Genomic DNA, 18,459 nt, shown 5'->3' with positions numbered 1-18,459 from the left:
ACACAGGGTGGTGAAATGACTTGCTTTGCTACATTGGTTTCTTGTCATTTCGAAGTTTCATTCATTTAGAGAAAACAAGATGATACAATATAAAATACTTCAACCCAGAAAACAATTTAAAATTTAATTATTGAAGCTGGGCGATAAGTGTAGAAGAGGGTTTTTTGTTTTGTTTCGTTTTTGTTTGTTTTGAGACAGAGTCTCACTCTATCACATAGGCTGGAGTGCAGTGGCGTGATCTCGGCTCACTGCAGCCTCCACCTCCTGGGTTCAAGCAATTCTCCCACCTCAACCTCCCGAGTAGCTGGGATTACAGGCGCGTGCCACCATGCCTGGCTAATTTTTGTATTTTTAGTAGAGACAATGTTTCACCGTGTTGGCCAGGCTGGTCTCGAACCCCTGACCTTGTATGATCTGCACACCTCAGCCTCCTGAAGTTCTAGGATTACAGACATGAGCCATTGCACCTGGCCGATATTCTTGACTTCAGTGTATTTTGGAATGTTTCATAAAAAATAATATAGTAGCCATTCTTCTCAGGTCTGGCCAGGGTTTTCTCCCAGGTGGAAGTAATTTCTTTTTGCTGAGCTCACAAAACACTTTACCCAGGCTTCTTTTTGCTGCATAATTGTGTCCACTCTGAACTGTTGGAATCGGGTGCATGCCTTACCTACTTATTTTCCCGTGAGAGCAGGCTCCATCCTTGTTTCACACCCGAACCTTCCGCTGTGCCTAATGTAGTTCCCGGTTGACAGCAACTGAATGTTTGTGGCTGAATAAACAGAAGAACCTAGGTGCTGAGAGCCATCACCAGGGCAGTTTCAGGTCCACATGTGGAGGGGTCGGTACTGGGGAAAAGGTGAGGAAGCCTCATTTCAGTAGTTTATCCTGAGTTGAGGCACGAAACATGAATTTTAACTCAAATTCTTTAGCTGCTGCTTTAATTCAGAGCCACAGGTCAATCGCTGTACTTTCTTCATTTACAAGATGGGTATAGCACTGGCAGTTTGTACCGGGAAGACGGAATCCTGGACGTTGGCGAGACGCTCCACGTGGGATCTCACGTGGACAGCTGACATGGCACTGTGTTTGCAACACCCAGGCTGAGCCCCAGCTTTGCCAGTAGGTTCCCCTGTTCTACCTGGATGCTGCCCATCTATGTCTGGCAAGTTAAGTCAGAAAGGCAAAGCTTCCAGCACGTAACATGGCAAGGTTTCCAGGTACAAAATAGCAAAACTATTTTGCCACGGTGGGGGACAGGGAATCTGAACTGTCCCCCACAGAAGGGACACAGAGCCTCAGGCAGGGCCACACATGTACCTGTTTTGTGCAGAGGGCTCCAGCGTCCCTGGAGACAGCAACGCCCTCCAGCTGCCAGCTCTGCCACCTTCAGCATGACCTTAGCAAGCCACCTCGCCTCTCCTTCTTCAGTGGGAAAATGAGGGTAGATGTAACCAATTTATGGAGGCTGTCATTAATATTTAAAAAAAAAAAAAACCGTTATCTGTCAAGTGCTTTTCAGCCATGACATGCGAGCCAAGTGCAAATAAGGGGTTTCTAGTTTTTCTATTTTTAGTTGTTGCCTCTACCACACCCCTTGTTTGACTGAAGCTGTGTGTCAGGCTTTGAGCACCTCCCCAGGCAAACATTGGTCGGTGAAAGCCTGCACAGAGGGCCGAATTGGTTTCAAAGAAACAAACAACTCCCCTTCCCCTCCTCTTGCTCCTCTTGCTATCCCCACACACGTGCACCGTGCACAAGCATGCTGTCTCGCACGTGCATATACACGTGCACACACACATATATACAAACATACATCTTCAAGCACATACACATGGGTGTATTCACACGCATGTGCACTCTCTCGCTCTCTCACACACACACACACACACACTCACAGGTGCACATAGTGTGCGTGCTTCCTCTCCCACTCTCTCACGACCATACACAGATTCACGCCTTCCCCCCGTGCAGCAAAGCCACCTGGGGCCCTGGCCGGTGTGCACCGCCTTTTGCCTCTGTCTGGACATCTGCACTTCCTGGCTCCACCCAACCTGAAACTGCTGGGTGCAGCCAGAGCACCAGTGACAGCCCTGGTTGTCACATGGGCTCCTGAGTAACCCAGGTCTCCAGTCAGAGCCAGTGGAGTAGCGGGACCCAGAGAGACCCCAGGTACTCATGAGAGCCATGCAAAATCACTTGCACACACACTGCTAAGGAGTCGAAGGACATAGAAGTGTAAGTAGGGGGTCATTTAATTTTAGGAATTTTACTTTCTGTCCAGTTCTTTGTTCAATAAATTGAACAATCAGTGTTCAATTATGTTGTTTCAGTGGACACAGGTTTTTGCCAGGAAGCTTAAAGTCAATGGCAATATGGCTAGCAGGACTAAGGAAGGCAAGAAGGCCAGTTACCCAGGCAGATGTGGAAGTATGAGTCCCAGTCTGGGGAATGCACTAGGAGCTGCTGACCACTGGCCCTTCGTGAGCCTGGGAGGCTGAGAGAGGCCAGGAAAGGCCTAAGGCTCAGGCAGCCCTGGCTGGCCACTTAGTGGCCATTGTTAAGAACTGCAGTCTCCAGGCCTCATGCCCCTCTTGCCAGGCAGATCACTCACATCCTCCTTTAATTTTTCTGCTTGCATCAGTAATATATGCTTAGTATTAAAGAATTCAAAAAAATATACAACTACAAGAAAGAAAGTTAAAGTCACATGAAGCCCTGTCATCCAAAATAAAACAGTATTCACCGTTTAGAAAATATGTTTTAAAGGCCCTGCTTCGCATTAGCAAACACAGTTTTTTAAGTCTGCTTTTTTTCCCTTACACCTCTGTTTTGTATCTCTCCCTCCTCTAGCAATAACCACAGTAAACAACTCGATGTTCATCCTCCCCAGCCTCTCTCTATGTAATATGCAAACACATGCACACACCTGAATAGGAGTTCTTTTCTTTTTATTTGGTGTTTGCAGATATGGGATTCCCTCGGTATCTCATTGGCTCTTGCTTTTCTCATGGCACAACACGGTATAGAAATTACTCTTGACATCACTGGTGAAGCTCCAGCACATTTTTTTTTTGGTAGTTGTATGATATTTGAGAGATTTGTAGAGTGTAAATGTATTCAACAATTCTTTAATTGCTGAGCAGTTACATCGTCGTTTTTTTTATGTGGGATTTTTTGTGGGGGGGGGATTGTTGTTCCAACTATTGCTACAACAAACATTTTCGTCCTTCATATATGTCTATATAATGATGTTTTGTTAATCTGAGACAGTCCAGAGTGGGACTGAAAATCAAAAGCTATGTGTGCCTTTTTATTTTAACAGTATTTAAAAGATCGACTTCTAAAAGAAATTAAAAGACTGCATCTTCCAATAGTATTTCATGTTTTGTCTGATAAACATTTATTAAGCCCACGCTCTGTGTCAGACATTGGTTTAGCAACTTGGATTCAACAATGAATAAAACAAAGATTCCAGCCCTCAGAAGATTAATCCTAGAAATGGAGTAGGAAGGAACAAATGAAACAATAATTATAGTAAACACTTTACTATTTGGATGTGTGTTGCACTAACTTCTTATTTCTTATCTTTACACATTTTTCTGTTGAATGGATTATATGCTACAATATGCTTCCTGTCCATATTTTATGAGCTTCGTATTTATTCTGAATAGACATTTATCTGATGCTTTGCAATCTCTTACCCAATCTATTGCTTATCTATAGACTTCATGAGTAGTTTCTTATACCATCTAATATTTTTAATGTTTATGAATTTGTACATTTTTTGTTTTCTCTTAGCTTCTGGCTATTCTATCTTTGCTAATAGTTGTTTCCAAACTCTGGGTTATATACACAGTTTCTTACATTTCTTTTAATTACATTTTAATTTTTTATTTTTTTCATCAGTACACCTAGAATTTATTTTTAATATGGTGTGAGGTCGGGGATCAATTGTATTTTCCTTAAGGTAAATAGCCATTTTTCCAATACCACTTATTAAAATAAACTATCAATTTTCTATTGAATTAAAATGCAATCTTTTTCACATATACAGTTCTGTATCCACCAAAATCTGTATGTTTTTTATTCTTCTCTGATGATTGTTGTCTACTTTTCTTATTCCAATTTCATGCTGCTTTGACCACAATCTTCTATTTCATAATTATAAAGCTAGTTTAAAACTTAATTTAGTCATGTAGAGCTTCAGATGATTTTATCCAATTGTGAATTATAATTTTAATTAAAATAACATTCAACTTATATTAAGAAGAAGAAAAAATCACAATAAAAAAGAGAACAGAGTATAATAATTACAGACAATACTACATAAAACTTTATGGCAACAAATTAGAAAATGTAGATGAAATTAAAGATGTCCTATAAATCATCAAAATGGCACAAGGAGGAGAAAAATAAGAATAGATCATTCCTATAGAAGAAATTGGAAATGTCTTTAAAGGTTTATTATTTGAAAGGGCCCCAGACACAGATGGCTTCACAGCTGAGTTCCATTTAGCCTGTAAAGAACAGATAACCCCAATGTTATGAAACCACGCAAGACCGTAAGACAACAAAGAGAGAGCTCCTCAATACTCCTTACAAAGCCAGTGCAGCTTAATGCTAATATCTCATAGGCAAATCTCCCTTGGGAATACAGATTCTGATTCTAAATACAATATTAACAAATAGGGCCAAGCATGATGGCTCACACCTGTAATTTCAGCACTTTGGGAGTCTGAGGTGGGTGGGTAGCTTGAGCTCTGGAGTTTGAGACCAGCCTGTGTGACATGGCAAAACCCTGTCTCTACCAAAAAATAATAGTAACAAAAAATTAGTAGGGCATGGTAGCACATGCCCGTCATCCTGGCTACTTGGGAGGCTTAGGTGGGAGAATCGCCTTAGACTGGGAGGCAGAGGTTGCAGTGAGACAAGATTAGGCCATTGCACTCTAGCCTAGGTAACAGAGTGAGACACTGTCTCAAAACAAATAAAATAAAACAATTAGCAAATAAGAATCCATCCATGTGCTGAATAGACTAATATGCTGTAATCAAATAGCTTTTATTCCAGGAATGCAAGGATGTTTCAATAACAGAAAATTTACCAACATAATTTATTACATTGACAAATTAAAGGTGAAAATGTATCATATTGATAGATACTGAATGGGCACCTGGTAAAATTCAGTAGCCATTCCCAATACAAACTACAAACCCAGAATCTCTTTCTCTCTCCTTTCTAACATATTTTTTTTTTTTTTTTTAAGATGGAGTCTCACTCTGTTGCCCAGGCTGGAGTGCAATGGCATAATCTCAGCTCACTACAACCTCCACTTCCTGCATTCAAGTAATTCTCCTGCCTCAGCCTCCCGATTAGCTGGGATTACAAGCCTGTGCCACCAGTTTTTGTATTTTTACTAGAGACAGGATTTCATTGTGTTAGCAAGGCTGGTCTCAACTCCTGACCTCAAGTGATCTGCCCATCTCAGCTTCCCAAAGTGCTGGAATTACAGGCATGAGTCACTGTGCCCTGCCAAACCCATAACCTCTAATCCCAAGTAGCTGGGATTGCAGGCCTACACCACCACTTTTGTATTTTTACTAGAGATGAGGTTTTACCATGTTAGCCAGGCTGGTCTCGAACTCCTGACCTCAAGGATCTGCCCACCTCAGCCTCCCAAAGTTCTGGGATTACAGGCCTGAGCCACTGTGCCCAGCCATAATCTCTTATTCAAACCTCTGAAACCCTAAATCGCTGAACCGAAATGATACTTGTAACCCTGGCACTATAATTTACTTGGTGGTGATCTGAGCTTACATAAAGCTGATCTGAGCTTACATAAAGAAATTCTTCTACGTAAAAAGTGTCATTTCTTAAAACTGTAAAGTATTATGTGTTCTGTATGCAAAACATACTTTACAAAACACACTTGTGAAGTTTTTGCTTCTGTGGTTTTCCGTCCTATATCAAAAATTATTGCAGTATTTTCTTTTTCAAAGTGGGTTTGAGGAGAAATGACATGAGGAAGGTGCTTTCAACTCTCTGGGAGAAATACATGACTGTGTTTCATTTAATCCAAGTCACCCCTGATAGGAAGGCTAGCATTTAGTTTATCATTAAAATAGAAAAAATATGCTGCTACTAATTATGTTGCAAAGCATCCTCCATTGTAAGAGGCCTCCCAGTTCAGAGACATTGAAAGGGGAAAATGGTCCATCTTAGAATTGATGAAATATGGTGCGTACATCCAAAGGAAATCACCACTAACAGCACGGCCTTCCGACAAGTGTGGGGACTTGGGTGCTTCCTCTCTGTGATGTCTGCGTCTCTGGAAAGAGGCTGTCAGCGCGGGAGTGCAGGGGTCTCAGAACAGACGACTCCAGCTGGCTCTGCACCGGCCAGTTGTTTGACTCTGAGCAAGCTCCTTAATATATAAGTAGCACCCCTGGAATGAGGATGGTGACAACATGGTGGTGTTGGTGGCGTCAAAAGGGTCTTTCCTGCATCTGCCATCCTAAGATTCTTTACTGAAAGGAAAAACCTGACCACAACTTCCTCCCTTTAAGGAGACCCCCCGATGTTACTGTGAAGTGGCAGCTGGGCCCCGATGTCTGTGCTGTCAGTCTGTCGTAAATGTATGTAGTGTGTCCCCCACAAATCTGAGTGCAAGAGAGGCTTGGTCATGCTCTAACAAAGCCCCTGCTGTTTACCAAAGAGCTAATGAGCCCAGAGAGAAAATGTCACTTTCCCAAGTGACACAGCCCGTGACAATGTGAAGACTAAACCCAGAGAGCCCAGACATGTCAATAGGCTCTTTCTAGAACACCGCATGGCCTCCTGCTCAGGCTCCCGTCCCCTGAGGACCGGGATACACCCCAGTGGTCTCTGGTGGTTATCTCCAGCCAGATGATTTCTATGTGCTAAATGCCGTGCTTTCTGCTCTATGGACCCCTGAAAAAAGATGGGTACACACTTACCTCACCCCTACTTGTACCCACGTTCTGACTGTGAGGTCTTTGCTTTCCCACTTCCACCCTACCTTTCTAGTCAGCCTCCCGGAAGGGGCTGGGGAGTCCCTCTGTGTAGAGGATCTGACGCCCTGCCCTCTCATATCCTCCGTCTGCTGTGTGCCTCGAACAGGATGGGGATGGTGAGCAGCAAAAGGCAGGTCAAGGAGAATGACAAGGGCCGATGGAGCCCCCTGAAGGCCAGAGCCCAGGACAAGGCCCCCCCACCACTGCCACCCCTGGTGAGTGATCCCCCACCCCCAGCCAAGAGCAGGTTACTTACTTCTCCTATGCCTTAATGTCCACATCTGTACAATGGGTATAGCAAAAGTGCCTTCCTAATAGGGATGTAACGATCTGCACTGTGTAAGCAGGTGTGCCATGCAATACAACATACACAGGAACCGGCCTGGTTAGCGCCCAATAATTCTTAGCCAGAGCTCATTCCTCAAGGGCAGCTTGGAAGAGAATTAAAAAGGTCAGCTTGGGGAGAGGGTGTCGTAAGGGAGCATGCGGGTCTCTAGCTGCAGCCACTCCTTCTCTTCTTCCCAGCAGCTCCTGGAGACCCTTGGCTCCTACGTGGCATTGCCGTTGGCATTGCAAAGCACCTGCTCTCCTGAGATAAGCATCATGAGACAGGAGGGTGCCTGTCCTCACCTCCCAAGCAGGCTCTCAGGTTTTACTGGAATGCCATGGGCATTTTAAATGAGAAAAACTTTCCAAAGGAAAAAAAAGTGAAATTTCAAGTGAAAAGTCTTATTGCTGGGGAATGCATCTTCCTAGTCGTGCAGTTTGGTTTCTTTGTAAAGCTGCTAGTGCCCTTTGATGGCTACTGCATGTCTGAAGATGCATTTTTTTTTTTTTTTGAGACAGTCTTGCTCTGTCACCCAGGCTGAAGTACAGTAGTGCAACCTTGGCTCACTGCAGCCTCCGCCTCCCAGGTTGAAGTGATTCTCTCTCATGGCTCAGCCTCCCGAGTAGCTAGAATTACAGGCACATGCCACCATGCCCAGCTAATTTTTGTATTTTTAGTAGAAATGGACTTTCACCATGTTGGCCAGGCTGGTCTCGAACTCCTGATCTCAGGTGGTCCGCACTCCTTGGTCTCTCAATGTGCTGGGATTACAGGCGTGAGCAACTGCACCTGACCTGAAGGCGCGTTTTAGACGACTCTGTGTGCCTCCCACTCCTTGACCAGTGACCTCCTTTTGGTTTGGGGCAGTCGGGAGCCATGCCTGGACCCTCTCCCCTGCGCTGTCCTCATGCCCACGTGGTCACCTCTTTATCTTAGCAGGAGCCTGATGGGGAGACAGGGATTACTAATCCCACTTCCTAGATGAACCCAGCTCTCTTATCTGTCGGTGTCCCAGTTTCATGCCAGGCTCAGCACACAACCGTAAGATGTTTGTTGAATAAATAATTGATCAAATGGGGAAACTTGAACTTAGACTGATTGAGTAATTCCCCAAAGTTTTATGATAATAAGTAATAGCACCTGGAGTTTTTTTAACTTAAAAAAGTCACATGATACATATTAATTATGGAAGAAACTATAATTACTCTTTATTCCACTATGTAGAGTCACCAGGGCTAGCTCTTCAGAGCTCCTGCCTCAAGACCCTTCTTCTGTGTGTTCTTTAATTCATGGGTTCATATTTTTAATAGAAACATACATACGTAGCATTTGCAGAATGCTACTTCAAAACTGTGTTCGATAAATATGGAATTAAAAAAAATATATTGGCCTGGGCGCAGTAGCTCACACCTGTAATCCCAGCACTTTGGGAGGCCAAGGCTGGTGGATCACCTGAGGTCAGGAGTTCAAGACCAGCCTGGCCCACATGGTGAAACCCCCCATCTCTACTAAAAAATACAAAAATTAGCCAGGCTTTGCTTTTTAATATTATCACATATATATATATATCCCTAAACAATAGTTTCATTTTTCATGTTGTAAGCTTTAAATCAGCTACATCCAACATCACATATGCTTCTGAGACTGGTGTTTCGGCTCCGTGTTACGCATGTAAGATATACCAACATGGATGCACGTGGCTAGAGCTCATTAATTTTATTGCATGAGTATACTGTGATTTGTTTATTCTTTGTCATGAGGGTTAGTTCCACGTTTTAAAATTGTTTATCTACTGGCCAGGCATGATGGCTCATGCCTGTAATCCCAGCACTTTGGGAGGCCAAAGAGGGCAGATCACTTGAGGCCAGGAGTTCAAGATCAGCCTGGCCAACATGGTGAAACCCCATCTCCACTAAAAATACAAAAATTAGTTGGGCATGGTGGTGGGCACCTGTAATCCCAGCTACTCGGGAAGCTGAGGCATGAGAATTTCTTGAAATTCTTTTTGACCTCCTGCAGCCTCCTCATCCTCCATGTCCACACAGCATGGGGAAAGGCTGGCTCAGCTAGCCTGGGTCGCACCCATTAACCTGCTCACGCCACGTGCACCAGGAGGCAGAGATTGCAGTGAGCCAACATTGCACCACTGTACTCCAGCCTGAGCAACAGAGTGAGATTCCATCTCAAAAAAAAAAAAAAGGAGAAACAAAATTGTTTCTGTGTTGTTATTTTTGCTAGGAGCACTCTTGTACACGATTCCTGGTACACATACTCAAATGTTTCTTTATAGGATATACATCTACGAATATGTTTGTTGAGTTTTGGGGAAATATGCTTCTTAAATATTTTTTCTTGTCCACAAATACCCATTTTCAGTTTGCTCTTTTAGGGGTAGAGCCAGAATGTTAAGCCCAAGTGATTGGACTTCCCCTCATTCTCCACAGCTACCTCCTATCCACCCTGGGGGGTCCCCCACACGGTCACGGCGAAGGCAGCAGAGGGCGGGGGTCTATCTGAGGGTGGTGCTGGTCCCTGGGTTCAGAATTTCCCTGTGCAGCCCCCACCGCGGCTGCCTCTCCTCCCACAGTGGGTCCCCGGAGATAACCTGGCTGCCTGCTCAGCAGCCTCATCCATCCTGCCAGGCCCCGCGCCTGTGGCAGGGACTGAAATAACTCATGCCTGGTCTCTACCCAAGGTTGTCTTTAACCACCTTACTCCTCCACCGCCCGAGGAACACCTGGACGAAGGTAAGAAGGGTGCTGTGGGAAGCTGAGTCTCCACGGCGCCCTCCCCCAGGTTTCAGCCTTGTGGAGTTGGAACAGGAAATAGTCGGGAGCAGCTTGAGGGCTGGAGAAGAGACAGAGGGGAGGCTGAGCGGGGCCCAGGCTCCGTGCCTTTTGGGGGTGTCTTCAGGAACCAAGCATGAATTTCTTTAGTTTGCCTGAGCCCAGATGGGACTTTTAAAAAATGAAAGACTTTACAAACTGTAAACAGGAACAAAAACAAGGGTCCCAGAGAAGACACACACCAAGCTTGCAGAGAGTCTAACTCCCAAACTCAGAGGCTGGGCAGTGGCTCAGGCCCTTGCCTCCAGCCCTGGTCCACTCCCCGTGGAGGGCGCCCTCTTGTTCCCCCTCCCAGCCACTTCGACAGTCCCCTGCTGACCACCTAACCACCCATGCCCCCTCCCTGATCCCCAGATGTCACCTTTTTATATTTTTTTTCTTTTTTGAGACAGAGCCTTGCTCTTGTCGCCCATGCTGGAGTGCAGTGATGTGATCTCAGCTCACTGCCGCCTCCACCTTCTGGGATCAAGTGATTGTCCTGCCTCAGCCTCCTAAGTAGCTGGGATTACAGGTACACACAACCATACCCAGCTAATTGTTATGTTTTTAGTTGAGACACAGTTTCACCATGTTGGTCAGACTGGTCTCAAACTCCTGATCTCAGGTGATCTTCCCATCTCAGCCTCCCAAAGTGCTGGGACTACAGGCATGAGCCACTGCGCCCAGTCCCCAGACTCCACTTCTGCTGTGGTGGGCCAGCCTGCTGGATGCCGTAGGGAATGATCTTGGCCTTCCTGGGCCAGAGGCTCCACCCTCGGGACTCCCAGGAGGTTGCCTTGTTCACAGTGACCTCCCGCAGCCTCCTCCTCATCCACGTCCACACAACATGGGGAAAGGCTGCCTCACGCAGCCTGGGTCGCACCCATTAACCTGCTCACGCCACGTGCACTGGGCATTCAGCACACAGGGCGAGAGTCTGTCCCAGGAATGGCGAAGGGGTAACAATGGGTAGACGCAACTCCTTCCCTGGGAAAGCTCAGAATCTGTCACACTCTGAGCAGAACTTGGATCTTAAAACTTCAGGGAACCACTGTCGCCTATTCCAACCCCCTCTTTCCTGCTGAGAAGAAGTGACCAGCCCAAGGTCACACCCCTCAGCTCAGTGACAGAGCTGAGCCACCTCACCCAGGGAAGCTAAGTGCTCTCCAGGTGACCTTCACCAGGTGGGTCCTGTGGCTCCCAGGGCTGTGCAGAGAGCCCTCATCACAGAGGTACTCATTTGAAAACGGTGCTCCAAGCTCCTGAGCCCTCTTGCCCCTTCCATCCAGGGCCCGCCAGCAAGTCAGGGGATCCATGGGGCACTGGCAGCCACAGGCAGTGTGGCAGGTCTCGGGCACAGACAGTGGGGGGGCCAGGGCTCCAGCTGCCACGTGGCAAGACCACCCCTCTTGGGCACAGAGGCGGGAGGAGGCAAAGGAGGAAAAGGACAAGAGGCGCTCACAGGCCTCTGAGAGCAGGTGTGGGATAAGAAGATGAGGGACTGCCAGCACTGGCTCCCGGTGTGGGCCTGAGGCCACCAGCCTGGTAGTGGCTGCCTCCCTGTGCTGACCTCTGGCCATCAGCGCCCTCACACACGCCCTGCCCAGGCCACAGGGCTTCTTAGTGGGTCCAGAAAGGAGGACAGGATGGGCTCTCGGGGCAGCCTGTCCTGGTGGGGTCACAGGTGGGGTCCCAGGCAGGGGTGGGGGCCCGTTCTGGATGAGAGCATCATCTCCAGCATGGGCAAGCAGAAGCCCATCCCTCTTGGTAGCCAGAGGTTGCTCCCATCATAGGCTTACCCCAGCCCCGCCCTCCCTCTCGGGGGCCCGGGCGGTGGTCATCCCTCCCTCCATCTTTTCAGACGAGCATTTCGCGGTAGCCCTCTATGACTACGCCGCCGTGAATGACCGGGACCTGCAGATGCTGAAGGGGGAGAAGCTACAGGTCCTGAAGGGGTGAGGCTCCAGGACACTATCCCCTGTCCCTGCAGGACTTCTGCCACATCCCTCCCTCCTCTGCCCGCCACATCCTCCATGGCTGACCCCAGAAATCTTCTCCATTGCCCTGCTCCCATCCCTGGCCCCAGCATTTTCTTGAACTTGGCTCTTTTGTCCTCCTCTCCAGAGTCTTTCTGGTGAAGTGGTTTCCATTCGCAACTTCCTGCTCATCCTTCAAAACCCACGTTCCATGCCACCACCTCCATGCAGCCCCCATGACTCCTTCGGGCGTGTGGATCTTGTCCTTTATGCAGGCCAGTCTGGCTGTTCCTTGAGAGCCTTGCATTTAAGTCAGTCGTGTCCATATTTGTCTCCTTCTCAGGACAGACACCCACATGGATTACACACACCCATCCTGCTTTAGCTCATTTCCGTGTCCTTCTCAGAAACTCCATCTAGGTCCGCTCTCTGGGTGACCAGGCTTGTCCCGTGGAGCTCTGAGGGGCTGATTTTGTTCTTGAAGTTCTGCAGTGACCTTGAGCCAAGCTCATGAAAGTCTTGACTGTTGATCCTATATAGGCCGCCCGACTGTGTTTTCCTCAAGCCTGTCCCAAGTCCCTCATCAAGCTCCGAACACGTCCCATTCATCAGGAGGAAGGCTGCTGGCCCGATCCCTGGGTCCTCTTGGGCTGGTCAGGCTGTATAGACAAGCTCTTCCCCCTAGAGCTTACCCAGATACCCACCATACCACAGAGCAGCGGGCACAGCCCCTTCCCGCCTGCCGTACTGTCTACCTCTGCGGATTCTCTGCCTTCCAGGGAGAGGTGGCATTGAGGAGGTCTGGGAGCTGCCCAGAGATGGGCCCACAGGGGCCATGATCACAGCTCTGTTTCCCCTGCTTCCGCTAGAACTGGAGCCTGGTGGCTGGCCAAGTCGCTCGTCACAGGAAGAGAAGGCTATGTGCCCAGCAACTTCGTGGCCCGAGTGGAGAGCCTGGAAGTGGAGAGGTAGGTGGCCCGGGAAGCCCCCTGGAGCCAAGGTGCAGTCACTGTCTCTGCTCCCTGGGCTGCTAGGCAGGGCAGGGCCAGAATGGGACTGACCAGGGAGCCCGCAGGCGCCAGCAAAGAGGGAACAGGAAATTAGCTCTGCTGGAAAGGCCCCTCTGCTGGCTGCAGGTGACTCGTTCAGACCACTGTGTGACACTGAGCAGGCCACTGTGTGACACTGAGGAAGCTGCTGTGTGACACTGAGCAAACCACTGTGTGACACTTAGACACTGAGCAGGCCACTTTGTGACTCTGAGACACTGAGCAGGCCACTGTGTGACACTGAGGAAGCTGCTGTGTGACACTGAGCAAACCACTGTGTGACACTTAGACACTGAGCAGGCCACTTTGTGACTCTGAGCAGGCCGCTGTGTGACACTGAGACACTGAGCAGACCACTGTGTGACACTGAGCAGGCCGCTGTGTGACACTAAGCAGGCCTCTGTGTGACACTGAGCAGGCCACTCTGTGACGCTGAGCAGGCCGCTGTGTGACGCTGAGCAGGCCGCTGTGTGACGCTGAGACACTGAGCAGGCCACTTTGTGACACTGAAACACTGAGCAGGCTGCTGTGTGACACTGAGCAGGCCGCTGTGTGACACTGAGCAGGCCGCTGTGTGACTCTGAGCAGGCCACTGTGTGACTCTGAGCAGGCCACTGTGTGACACTGAGACACTGGGCAGACCACTGTGTGACACTGAGCAGGCTGCTGTGTGACTCTGAGCAGGCCACTGTGTGACACTGAGACACTGAGCAGACCACTGTGTGACACTGAGCAGGCTGCTGTGTGACACTGAGACACTGAGCAGGCCGCTGTGTGACACTGAGACACTGAGCAGACCGCTGTGTGACACTGAGCAGGCTGCTGTGTGACACTGAGACACTGAGCAGACCGCTGTGTGACACTGAGCAGGCTGCTGTGTGACACTGAGACACTGAGCAGGCCACTGTGTGACACTGAGCAAGCTGCTCTTCCCAGCTAAACAAGAGTGGTTCTTCTCCTGGCTTCCATAGATGGAACCGTCCCCCATGTCTGATGGCCTCGCAGGCTAACAGGGAGGCACTGTGACCACAAACCCTCCCCTGTATCCTCCACGAGCAGGACTCGGAGCTTAGCCTCGGAGGCTCCCAGGAGGGTGGCTTGTTCAGAACCGACTAACAGGAGAGCAGGATCCCAGCCTTCTAATTCTGCAGCCCCTCCTCCCCCATGTCCCTATGGCACTGGGAATGTCGGACTCGGCCAGCCAGGGCCCCCACAAATCCGTTCACAGGGCCCAGCTCTGCCTGAGGACTGGGGCCCAGCAACAATGAATCCCCACCCTGCATCTTTCCCCAGAATGGTGTGGGGAACCATGGGGCTCTCCCACATGTAATAACCCCATACTGAAGGGGACATGCTGGGGTCCCTGCTCAGCGAGTCTCGGCAGTTTGCCTCTTTCAGAGCTTGGGCGGCAAGGAGGCAGGTGTGTGCCTGTGATACGCAGCTGTGCTTTGGAAAGAGTGAGCAGGTGCATTTTTCCAAAGCAAGATTATCAAAAGTCACCCAAATAGTGTCCCTGTTTCGTTGCAGGAAACAGTGAGTCCAGGGCTGACAGGAAGGACGGGAAGGGCAGGGGGACAGAGGGCGGTGACTCCATCCCAGTGTGGGGAGCAGCAGCTCAGGGCCGACTTGGGAGCAGAAATGCTAGACTTTATTTCTTGGGGGTGGGCAGCGCAGGAGGGAGGCTCAGTGGGGATACTCTGAGGAGCAGGGCTGCTCTGAGGTTCGCCAGTTCCTGCTGTTTTCTAGGTGGTTCTTTAGATCACTGAGCCGCAAGGAGGCGGAGAGGCAGCTTCTGGCTCCAGTCAACAAGGCCGGCTCCTTTCTCATCAGAGAGAGTGAAACCAACAAAGGTAGGCGTGGTGGCCTTGCCCACCCTCCCTGCCCTGTGCATCCCGAGAGGCCCTCTCCAGAGGCCTGGCCCTGGAGTGAGAGGGGAAGGGGTGACTGCCAGGAGAACCAGCAGCTTCCAGGCCTGTCCCCCTCCCAATTCAGGCCCTGCCCAGGCGTTGACGTGGGGGCTGTCCACAAAAGCAGTCCTCCCTGTCCAGGCTGGAAAGCACCCGGGCATGGGAAGCCAGGTGGACGTGGGTGGCCCCATGCCAGACTGGCCATGTTGCCTGGTCAGCAGGAACACCAAGGCCAGTGGGGGCCGGGACAGGGGGATCGCTGAGCCCTCAACCACCAGCTACTTTGGAATCAAGGATTGGGGGAGCTCAAAGAATCCTTGGAGATTATCTCAGCCAGAGGCTGCAGGCAGCCTAGGTTAGGACGTGGCCTGTGCCTGATGTAAGGGAAGGGGGAGTGATTGTGGGAAGCCCAGTCCAGTCTAGACACTGACGAGTTCAAATCCACTGATGACTGCGCAAGACTTTGCACTACCCTCAGGGGTTTTCTTGCTTTCTCTGTCATTTGCTTTCTTTCTTTCCTAATGTTTTTTGGCGTAAAACAGAAAACATATACAAAGCTTGCATGAAGTATGAGTGCGTCATTCTAAATTATATAGGGTAATAATACACAAATCCCTGTGTAACCACAGCCAAGAGATAGAGCCTCTCAGACCACCAGGAGCCCCCCTCACTTCCTGACTTGGGCTCCTCTGGATTCAACCCCCACTCCCAGGAGCTCCCCGCTGTCCTGACTCGGGTGGAAACCCTTCCTCACTTTTCTGTGGTTTTGCCACCAGGTCTTGTCTGTTTCTTAGCTTTATGCAGATAGAATCACTGTGTTTGTTTCTGTGTGACTTGCTCCTGTCACTCAGCAGTGTTTGTGAGATTCTATGTTAGTTTCCTGGGCTGCTGTAACAAAGTTGCGCAGACTGGGTGGCTTCCGCGACAGAAGTTTATGTCACAGCTCTGGAGGCTTGAAGTCCAAGACCGAGGTGTCGGCAGCACTGGTCCCTCCCGAGGCCTCTCTCCTCAGCTTGCAGACGGCCGACTTCTCCATGTCCTCATGTGGCCGTCACTCCGAGTGTGTCTGTGTCCTAATCTCTTCTTATGAGGTCACCTGTCACACTGGATTAGGGCCCACCCATACGAACTCATTTTACCTTAATCACCCCTTTAAAGCCCTGTCTCCACATATGGCCACATTCTCAGGACTGAGGGGTAGGACTTTCACATAGGAATTGGGAGCACACATGATTCAGCCTGTAACAGATTCATGCACGTGGCTGGGATGGTAAGCCTGTTCATGTTCGTTGCTACAGAATCTCGGGTGTGACCCGTCCAGAGCCAAGTTAGCCATTCTTATGCTGTGGGTATTGGGTTGTTTCCAGTCTGGGCCGTTAATGCATGTGTTGCATTGAACTCTATTATGGTCCCTGGTTTTCACTGGCCACTAGCTTTTCATCTGTAAGATACTAATCCATTTGACAGACAGGCAAAGTGAGCCCCTGAAACAGGAAATGACTTGCCAGAGGCCAGCCATAAGCATCAGAGCCCGAGCACCAGTGGCCACATCATCTAAGAGGCTGAGAGGCTTCCCAGGCTCTACAATGTGGCAAGCTAGGGTGATCCAGGGACTTCCCACACAACATGAAGAATGCTTTGCTCATCAGGAAGCTGTCCACAGGGACTGGCTACAGCCTCGTGGCCAATTTTAACAGGAGAGGAGATGGTGACAGTGACATCAGAGGAGAGAAGGAAGAGAGAGTGACTGGAATATGAGTTTGGTTCCCTGTGGTTGGGGCAATGAGAATGGATGGCAGTGTTGCCTGGTGGGAGCACCCTTGGGCTGTCCCTTGATTTCATCTGTGGCTCAAGGACAGCAGCCAGAGAGTGGAAACCAGAGTATAGAAAGCAGTCATAGCACCCTGTGGCTCTCTGGGGAGATCCTGAGGCCCACTAACGGCCAGGACCAGGCTGGGGAGCAGGAGGGTCCATTGGAAAACTGGGGTGCTCTGTGCAGGATTTCTTGGAATGCACCAATGCCTGTATAACATTTTATATATACATATACATACGTATACATACACATAGATATATAAATTTTATATTTAGATGCATATTGGATATTGTCACTATTCCGTTTTTGTGGCAGAGCACCTCTGTCCAAGAAACAATTTGGGAGTCACTGGAGATGACATAAACGTTTGATTGTTGGTGCAGAGCCTTTCAAACATACACAGAAGTAGAGGAAATAGTTCAGTGGAACCCTGGTACCCAACACCGAGCTCCAACAGTTACCAACTGAGCCAGTCGTGTCTCATCTGTATCCCCCACTCCACCCCTGTTCTTTCAAAGCAAATCCCAAACATCATGTCATGTCACCCTAGAAATGATATTTCAACCATTGCCTATTGCTAAGGTGCCCTCTGATGTGAAAGCCCTGCCACCCGCCCCATCTGGTGTGGAGGAAGAGGGGGTTCTCTATGAGTCTCACATCTTTTCCTGTCCATGTCTACCCCAGGAAGCCAGTCCAAGCTGGGAACTGGCCAGATGGGACCAGGGCTGCAGGACTGTTCAACCATCATCACCTCAGCACATGCACATACACATGCACACATGTATACATGTACACACTCATATATACATGTGCATACACAGGCGTGTGTGCACACCATGCATACACATACACATGCACACACATGCACACATGCACACACATACACACATGTGTGTATACAGGCATGTGCGCACACCATGCATACACATACACATGCACACACACATGTGCACATGCACCTGCATACATAGGCATATGTGCACACCATGCATACACATGCACATACACATGCACATATGCATACATGCACACTCATCCACACACATGCACACACATACAAGCACACACACGCACACACATGCACATATGCACACACATGAACACATGCACTTGCACACATACACATGCGCATGTGCACATATGCAGCCACGCCTCTTCCTCCTGCCCAGGTTACCCCCAGCTGTGTACCTATTTTCATCAAGGAGCTATCGTATGACAGAAGAAACTCATTACATAGGGGAGGGGTGGGAAAGGGGCAGGATATGTACACACCTCACACACACATATGCACACATACACAACTACAAAGCAAGCCCTGTCTGTATCTGGGAGCAACAGCAGTGATTCAAGACAGGGATGGAAGCAGGGGAAAGAGTCCTACCCCTTGTGGCCTCCACGGTGTCCCTGAGCCTGTCAAGCCTCAGTTTATTGGTGTCTATGTGAGGACAGACTGGCTTCCCAGCTCAGCATCAGGCAGTCCTTCAGTGCTGAGACATCATCATCTCAGAGCCAGCCCCTGCT

The 18,459-nt window shown here is 49.1% G+C and overlaps 1 protein-coding gene across 4 annotated transcripts in view; it reads left to right on the top strand.

Moving 5' to 3' along the window:
• The window catches only part of BLK (BLK proto-oncogene, Src family tyrosine kinase), a 77,642-nt gene that overhangs the window by 47,666 nt on the left and 11,517 nt on the right, over nt 1-18,459 (top strand). For 3 of the 4 annotated variants that reach the window (XM_032268391.1, XM_032268392.1, XM_032268389.1), the window contains 5 exons: nt 7,144-7,252; nt 10,061-10,112; nt 12,052-12,145; nt 13,036-13,134; nt 14,962-15,065. In XM_032268391.1, coding sequence (XP_032124282.1) covers nt 7,145-7,252; nt 10,061-10,112; nt 12,052-12,145; nt 13,036-13,134; nt 14,962-15,065 — 457 coding nt within the window. In that variant the 5' untranslated portion in view covers nt 7,144. Of the gene's footprint in view, nt 1-7,050; nt 7,253-10,060; nt 10,113-12,051; nt 12,146-13,035; nt 13,135-14,961; nt 15,066-18,459 lie in introns of all 4 variants that reach the window. The other variant, XM_032268390.1, reaches the window with a different exon arrangement.

This window comes from Sapajus apella, unplaced genomic scaffold (assembly GCF_009761245.1).
Source record: "Sapajus apella isolate SASKATOON/1434 unplaced genomic scaffold, GSC_monkey_1.0 scaffold180, whole genome shotgun sequence".
Classification (NCBI taxonomy): Eukaryota; Metazoa; Chordata; class Mammalia; order Primates; family Cebidae; genus Sapajus; species Sapajus apella.
This window is presented reverse-complemented; position numbering and strand designations above follow the sequence as displayed.